Source organism: Cucumis sativus, chromosome 2, assembly GCF_000004075.3.
Source record: "Cucumis sativus cultivar 9930 chromosome 2, Cucumber_9930_V3, whole genome shotgun sequence".
Taxonomy (NCBI): Eukaryota; Viridiplantae; Streptophyta; class Magnoliopsida; order Cucurbitales; family Cucurbitaceae; genus Cucumis; species Cucumis sativus.
This window is the reverse complement of record NC_026656.2, coordinates 13,870,547-13,879,112: the sequence shown is the minus strand read 5'-3', so window position 1 is coordinate 13,879,112 and position 8,566 is coordinate 13,870,547. Positions and strand designations below refer to the sequence as shown.

Here is an 8,566-nt window from a genome sequence, read left to right as displayed (position 1 = left end):
CATCTGGTGGTGATTAGGCTTAAAGCCTCAGGGGGGGGGGGGGGTTCGGTTTTGCCTTTTCATTTATCTTGCTCACATTCAAACTTCTTCCTTTTGGTGTTTCACCATTGCAGGCATCTATATAAAGGATCTAAGTATTATAGAAAGCTAAAATATGTTAGTCTTGGAATTACCCCACAACCATGGATCAATAGATCAAAAATCAAGCATCGGTCTTCTAGAGATCAAGTTATCGCTTATTTTATCTATCTAGAAATTGTTCTAGTTTTATTTTGGGAATCAAATAATCCTAAGAAATCAAGTAAAATGATTTAGTCTAATAGAGTAAATAAGACGTCTAGGGTGTATTGATTTCATCGATGGACTAAATAAATTCAATTGTCTTAAATTTGAAGTCATCATCTAGAGGCAGTTTCAAGTCTTTCATCTACGTTGTCCATTGGTTGTCTTATTCTCGTAACACTAAATATAACTATAATCTATTTTGTAACAATTACAAATGGTTTGGTCCAAAATTTGTATGAGTTTCTTTTAAATTAATATATGTTGCGAGTTATGAACAACTTTCTCGCGACGATAGGTCCACTGTTTAGAGAATTTATTTAGAGAATTTGATTGAATGTGAGCTGTTCATGACAGAAGTTTTCGCCTATAAACCAATTATTTATGTTGACAAATTGCTTATTCATTAAATGAATTAGTGGTACTTAAAGAAAAGATGCAACTTTAAGAATCTAAAGTGTAATTCAAAACATGAAAGGATCAACTTGCTGTAGATTAAAATAAATAAATTCAAAGACAAATGAGAGTTGATAAATACTTAAAATGTGATTTAAATAGTTCTCTTTAGAGCTCTATAAATAGGTCTCTAACTTATGGAATACACTACATAACCTCTACGCAACCATTTTGCAAAGATTCTCCAACAAAAAAAAATCTCCCAAATTGTATAGAATTCCTAAAAGATTCTCCATCTCCTTTCCCTCTCATTTTTTAGAGTTTTCTCAAAGTTTGGATAGTGAAAATTGAAAACTTCAAAGAGAACCTAAACCAATTGTTTGCTACAGTTGGAACCATCGACCTTTCTTCTAGTTGTTTCTCTATTCTTAATTTCTTTTCAATAAAATAAAACACAATACTCACTTCCGTTGAAATTCAGTTCCCTTCATTTCTCCAACTACATAAATTAACTATGGTTTAGGTAACTCAACAATCATACATTTGTATTATTTAGTGGTTTTAATAGGTTTTATTTGTAGCAAACCGAATTAGCATCTCCTAAATGATAAACAATAAAAAAGAACACAATTGGACTCATCATCGACATCTTCAAAATCACTCTACTCTCAAAACAACAATCATATATTTGAATTATTAGTACTAAAAATTTTCCTAACTAGAACAATAAAGACCTCGATCCGATCGAGGTGTGAGCTAGGTAGAAATTAAAAGACCGCTCTTTATTCAATAGATAACATATATCTATAGAAAAGCACTACTAACAATCTAACATTATCATGTAAAATAAGGAACAAAGAAAGGGGACTAAGTTACAGTTTTGTGTTTCTTTAAAAAAAAAGGAGGAAAAATGGGCTCATTACAATAACAAAGGGACCTCTCTATAATTGATTTGCAATGACCATATTAACAAAACATTAATTCTACAAACAGAACACTAAGGCTAACCCAACGACCTTTTTTATATATTGAAAAAGGAAGAGGCTAAAATTAAAAATTTATAATTATAAATTATAAAAGAAGAAAAGAAAAGAAAAGAAAAGAAAATTTTGAAACTTAGTGTTGGGATAGAACAGGTCTCTTTTCTACCATCTCGTAGTGGAGAACGAAATTATCCTGAAGCCAATGGATGTAATATAAGCAATAAGAATGAGTTGATATAATGATATGGGAAATGAGAAATGAGAAATATTGATAACTCCACGAACCTTGCGTACAGTTTCGAACGTGTGGGGGTCGAAACAGAGATATGATCCTCTTTCGTACGTGCTAGTCTTCACAAGTGGTTCCATGTTTGAGACCCGAATGAACCAGAACCGATGTTCTTTGTGATAAAACCAGCCTCTATTATAACTAACAAAAATACAAAATACAAAATATTGGTAACAGACCTTAGGGAGAAACCTAACCAAATTTAAGGGTGGGAGCGATTGGTTTTAACTTTTCAAGTCATTTTGAAAATAAATTAATGCATTTGGTAACTAAAGAAATTTTTTTAAAAAAAAAACATTGACGTTTTAAGACTTTGGTGACAGTAAGTCAATAACAGAAGGAGCTAGCTTACAGTTCATTTGCAGCGTATAACTGAGCTTCGTCTTTTGGCATGCTGCAGACACCACGACACAACAGAATTAATTATATATAGCGAAAGGAAAAAGAAGAGTGTAAAATGATTTAAATATATGACACCTGAAAAATATATAAAACAGTGTCTCCAGAGTAAATTTTGAGAAGTAGCCTCGCTGCAGTTACAAAAATAGTTAATCAGTTGAGATGAAAGTGAAAGTGAAACTGAAGGAAGTTTCAGATATGAACTTGGAGAGGGATACATTAAAGGTGAAGAATCTCACATGTAGTGAAGGTGGTGGTTTAATAAGATAGCATTGCGGTACATTGAAATCTGGATCACCCTTGGCAGGTTCATCGGACCATGGGGAGCCAAAGGTCTTGTGAAGGTTATCCGCTGAATTCAAATTTAATCCTAATGTGGTCAAATCGATTCCGAGTGCAAGGGATGCAAGATCAGGATCGCTCAACCTTATCACACTTAACAAACCAAGTAAACCAAACGGATCAGGAGAAGATTGAGTCGCCTGCATAGATTTCAGGCCTTGATCTCTAAATGACTGGCTAACACCAGACATATGTTGCAATCGAAACTGAGATTGACTCGGATGCTGCTGATATTGCGGAATAAGTTGGTCATAACTCATTCCAGAAGCTGAATTAGGAGAGCTCAGAGGTCTTAACCCAATACCAGGAGGCCCACTAGACTGCTCATTAACAAAGCATCGATATTGAGAACTATCAACGAAGAAGACATTTAAGACATATAGGCTACTGATCTACCAAAACATTTAATCCTGTTGAATTTTTTTAATAATGAGAGCAAATGACGTCAAAAGAATGAAACTTGAAACTGCATTTCAGTTAAGAAAAACCAAGAGCTTAAATACGAGGGGTAAAATATTTTCTTCCTTTAGACTAGTGCAATAGAATCGCACACCTGCTGGTGATAGGATGCAGCATGTGAAGATGGGAACATATCTGATCCATGTAAATGGAGGAGATCCTGATTATTTGCAGGTGGAAAGGAGACCGAGCTGTTACTGACAGCTGGAGAATGTTGCTGCTGCTGCTGGGGTCGGTGTGAATAGGTGCCCCCTAGGTTAAATCCAGCAGACCTTCCAATCTGAAGATCAAAACAAGGGAAAAGTTGATAAGCACCCCATCGCCAAAATGATGATAGTTAGCAAGAGATTGAGTAAAACGTGTTCGCACAGAGAACTGTTGAGACTGCATCATAGGCACAGAATTATCATGTTGATCTTTCTGATGAATGTCCATGCCATAGTCAGCATTGCCACCTGCACACGATCTAGAACTATAATCAATGATTGGAAGTGTCCTGTTTTATATTCAAAGTAAGAATGAGGTTAACTTGGGTCATGCTATAAATTTACAATCCAAAGAGAAGATCGAAATAATCTTTACTCTCTATTGAAGAAGCACCTGAGCTTAATAATTGCAATGACCTACTGGAAAAATGAAATTTGAAATTCTACTTCAATACTCCATCTATTCAGCAATTATTCAAGGGCAACTAGGATATTTCCGAATGAATATTTCTAACATTATTGGATTTAATCTTTGACCAAAAAATAGGGTAGAGTACAGCAAACCAAGTTTTGGCTTATGATTTAAATGAATGAAACCTACTAGGTATTAGGTAATGCAAAGAAAGGATTTGCACCTTTAAATCTAGGCAATGCTGGAAAGTCTTCATTCTGAATGCTGAACTCTTGATTTTGTTGAACAATAGGACTAAGGCCCTGCTTTCTCAGCGAACCTGAAACAATTAAACAAAACACCCTATAAGTCAAAACTGGCAGAAAAGGGAAGGAAAAAAAACTAAAGACCAACAATAATTAGCTACTAACTTAATTGCCCTTGAGGCCCTCCTGCTGAACTTGGACGACTTGTTAACTGAGGAAAATCATTAATGTCAAAAGGAGAATTGTCATTGGTGTTCACTTCATTCAACATCCCCAAAGAATTCAAACTATTCACACTCTGCATGTGGTTTTGGGAAAGGGGACCTCCAGCACTAGGATAAGAATTACTCAACATAGAAATGACCTGTTGAGATCCTGAAGCAAGAACATGTCATCAACGACCAAAATAGCACATAATATTTTCAACTAAAATATAGCATGAATACAGATGTAAGCATAAATACTATTTCAAACAGAACGATTAATTTTAATTGCACTAACATCTAAAATGATCTTTTCATCTTTGAGCAAAAGGTGCATAAAAAGGAATATGACGTTCTCCCACTAGCTAATGTCTAGTTCAAATTAAATTATTAATGAAAGAAATAGTCAAATTCAAAGATAGCATGCAATGGTTAGAGAACCGAGTACAGAACAAAATCTCAAAATACATTTGCAAAGAATACGACCATTGTTTTAAGATGCATCTAGATACCCATGCAATGGTTAGAACCGAGTACGGAAATATTACTACAAGATGCTGGACAGTGTACATAAATGCAAATATTCGTCCACAAATTCAAGGGATCATACCTTGTGGAAGCACACCACTCATTAGACGGTTTTGTCCTTGCACAGTTAAGCTTCCGGATCCACTATTTGCACCAAGGTTTAGGCGAGAAGCAAGACCAGGTAATGACAATCCCCCACCCGCAGTTATACTCCTTCCTATGTTGCCTCCACTGGCCATATTTCCCATTGAACTTGTGATCCGAGGACCTGCATTTCCCAAAATTGGGGACACACCCAATCCTGGAACAGTATTTCGATTACCAATAGCAGCAGAAGTAGATAGAATCCCAGGAATAGAACCGCCAACTGCATTTGTGCTACTACTAAATCCAGGGTTTCCAACAACACTTATACCTCCTCTACTTGCGACTCCTGAATGCCCATGGGAGCTGCCGTGAGACAACTACAGAAGAGAGAGAACAAAGTTAAAATGGAGTGCAAACACACAATTACGAGGGTTACTGAGAGGATAAGATTAGGGTTTCAACTTCGCTGCTACTAGATCTCTTAAAAGATGTCATTTTATCGACTTCAATGATCAGAAATCTTATAGAAGTTTAGTTATGAACATTAGGATCTGGTATCTGATATGTAAACAACTCTCCATCATTTCTTCAACAAATTTATCAGAGTAAATGTTTATAAAATCAAATTTTCAAACTTCAAAACGAGCATATTTTCCTTCACTAAGCAAAGATATCTCAACTATGTTATCATTCAACAACTTAATTTTTCGTGTCCACCATAAATGAAAATCAAATAAACTACAGAGATTTCAGTCAATAAACATGGCATTCATTGATGGATAAATAGCCTGAGTCCCTGGCTCTGAAAGATACCTGAGAAAGAGCAACAGGGAGGTTGTTTGAAGCAAAACGCCCACTGGAAAGTGTGCCAGTAGGTTGCTGCACTCCACCAGATGGAACATTATTTATCGTTGAGTTTCTTGAAGTTAGTGCACCTGACATGTTTTGAATACTGAAGCTTCCATGGATGTTATGCAACCCTCCTCCTGGAAATTAAGACCTCTAAGTTGCATAAATTTGAAAGATAAATACAGAAACTCTAGAAACATGCACGCACCGGAGTGATGAAAAACAGGGGAGGCTGCACCAGACTGACCAGAAAATGAGGTAGCAAATGATCGCCCAGTACCATCTGGAAGATTTGAAGCTGATCCATTAAGAGATGACTGCAAAGAACAAGAGCGTCAGAATTTAGAAATCATATTTTCATGAGAATCTTATACTTGAATCAAAAAATTTTGCAGTAGAATTATAAGGGGTCATCATAACAGGGAGAAGAAGATAAATCATTTGTCACAAAGAATGAGTCCATGTGTAACCACTAACTTCTGCATAAATGCACAAGATCCTGTCATAGTATGCTAACCCGACAAAGGCATATGATTATGCAGCTGATTGTTGTGAAAATAAGATTAAATCAACCTAGATAGACTAGAAATTCAGTGAGAATTAGGCATGGGTAGGAATTAAATTTCAACAAATGAAAGAACCACGTTCTTACAAACAAAAAACCTAAACCAATTAAAACTGAAATCCTAACTAGACCATCAAATAAAAATGAAATAAACTATAGGCTTAATTTCTTAATTTCTTAATTTCTCAAAATTCCAAGTTCCTTGAACTATATGTAATAGATCAATGACTTCCGCAGAGAATCAAGTAACACAGGAAAGTATCAGTAATACACTTGATCTTAGCCAAAAGGCCGAGGACCACAGGAAAGTATCAGTAATGAACTTCAAGAAACAATATGCAACTGAACATACACATGTTCCAACGCAATCTTAGACAAAAATGTAGATAGCTGACAGTACATTAAGTAAACCCGACATGGCATGAGGTGAGAGTAAAATAAACTATGCAAATTTCATTCCTTCGTCCAAAACAGCAGTTCCAGTCTTTGAGAAGCCAAAAGATAGAGAAGCTATCTGAAAAGCTTTATTGCTAATCAAATTACAGCCTGAAAATAATAGTATAGTGTAAGAGTAAGCCCAGAAGTATGATAAAAACACCAAAATCTAAACCCACTGTGGCTGCAGAGTCCGTATAATACGTAAAACTACGAGTGCAAATATATACTTCAAACATGAACAATTCCCACAACGTTTTAAGAACTGAGTCTCGTTTGATAATCCCACAGTCACTACAGTCCAGGCAGCTTCTAAAACTAAGAAGAAAAATGAGAATAGAAGTAAAGAAAAAATCCAAACCTCCATAAGAAAATCAAGGCTTGTAGAACTACTCCGACTAACTTCAAACCATAAGGTAGCATCTCCACATGAATTGCATATCTATAAAAAAAAGCAGCCACTCTTGAGATTTGAGAATCTTCCATGAACAAACATGATATTGCTGTAGAAATAGCTAATTACATCTACTAAAAAGTACTCGTTCAGGAATGCTTGTCCCTCAACTAACCAAACAAGATCCAAAAATATATAAATGGATGAACCGGAATTATCGTACTGTTTCTGAACTGATTCTTCTAAACAAAAAGGCAGTTTAAACTACTTCTAACTAAAAAAAAAAAATAGAACCACAAACGACAAGGACTTGAAAGCGTGTGCAGAAACACTCGAAACGGTTTTGATAGATGAAGAAGGAAGAAGAAGATCGGGAAACGAATTCATGGCGAATTGAAATGAGTAAATCTGGATCGGGAAATAAATGAGAGAGATAGGAAAGAACCTGAATAGCAGATCGGAGAGATGTCCGGTGAAGAAACAAAGATCGTGTTTGTGTGCCCTAATTGAGATGAAAACTTGGAAAAAGGAGGAAAATGAAATGGATGGAAAACGAAAAAAAGTGTTGGAATCCAACTGAGTTCCCATATTCCCATTTTGCCCCTCATACTTTCATTTTTCAAAACTAGCACATTTTTATAAAATCTCCATAAAATAGCTTTTGGCCCATTTTCTCTATGATCCACCGTCCACATTTTTCATAAAAACCTTTTCTATCTAATTAGTTGTTTTGACTTCTCTCTCACTCTCCAACAATATTTTACTAATTTTTCTAAATATTATTTCTTATCAACCCAATTCAAGACACTCTTACAATTACATTATAACCAACACATCCAATCATCTACCATCTTTCCTACTTCAAATGTCATCTCCAAATATCTATCATCCCTTTAATACTAACTTTTTCTATCTAAAATGTCGTTAGTAGCGTTGAGTTGTTTCTCAACTATGACCTTGTTACATCAAAATAGTTTTGTGAATTAGAATATCCATTGAGTTTCTTCCATCCACCGAACAATATGTACCTTTAGATTTGCATTAGTGAGAGTTATAACTAGTGCATCTTTATGTGGTTGATGGAGATGTTTGAATATTTCTTTTATGTTTCTAAGTATTTTTCTTATATGGTAGTGTTGATTGAAGTTCTCTTCATTGCAACTCTTTCATGATATTTGAGACTTTTTGCAAGGTCTACTTTACATGTTATTGTCGTCCCCTACCCCCACATGCTCGTCTATCTCACAGACAATGTTGATTATTGATGTTGAAACTTGGACTGAATAGTAACGGTAAACTTGTTTGTACGAAGAAGATAAGAATCATTACAAAAAAAGTGAGATAATTACACATTAGTGTGGCTAACACTATATCCTTTTCAATAAACCTCCATTGTCTATTCATAAGTTCCCAATGTCATACTCCTTTTAGGATTTGCTTTCAAAAAATATTTTAGGAAGTTCGAAAGAGGGTATGGCCAAGTTCTTTCCTC

The 8,566-nt window shown here is 35.2% G+C and overlaps 1 protein-coding gene and 1 non-coding gene across 7 annotated transcripts; one reads left to right on the top strand and one right to left on the bottom strand.

Annotated features, from left to right (window-relative positions):
* Positions 1–1,441: 1,441 nt before the first annotated feature.
* LOC101213384 (probable NOT transcription complex subunit VIP2) lies at positions 1,442–7,668 on the bottom strand. Of its 6 annotated transcripts, XM_031880510.1 has the most exons (16): positions 7,520–7,668; positions 7,042–7,122; positions 6,646–6,791; positions 5,889–5,997; positions 5,645–5,817; positions 5,160–5,208; positions 4,827–5,045; positions 4,179–4,388; positions 3,992–4,087; positions 3,520–3,605; positions 3,245–3,430; positions 2,589–3,011; positions 2,428–2,480; positions 2,303–2,344; positions 1,947–2,091; positions 1,442–1,854 (listed from the first exon to the last, which is right to left on the bottom strand). In XM_031880510.1, exons 3-16 carry the CDS (start codon positions 6,661–6,663, stop codon positions 1,795–1,797), a joined length of 1,869 nt encoding a protein of 622 aa, XP_031736370.1. In that variant the 5' UTR covers positions 6,664–6,791; positions 7,042–7,122; positions 7,520–7,668; the 3' UTR covers positions 1,442–1,794. The 6 variants fall into 6 exon arrangements, with proteins under 6 accessions (XP_031736370.1, XP_011649309.1, XP_031736368.1 ...); XM_011651007.2 differs by having other exon boundaries at positions 4,827–5,208; XM_031880508.1 differs by having other exon boundaries at positions 4,827–5,208; positions 5,928–5,997.
* Positions 5,889–5,969, top strand: LOC116402270. The gene has a single exon (XR_004214784.1). It is a non-coding gene; the product is annotated as a small nucleolar RNA snoR35 (small nucleolar RNA).
* Positions 7,669–8,566: the final 898 nt, after the last annotated feature.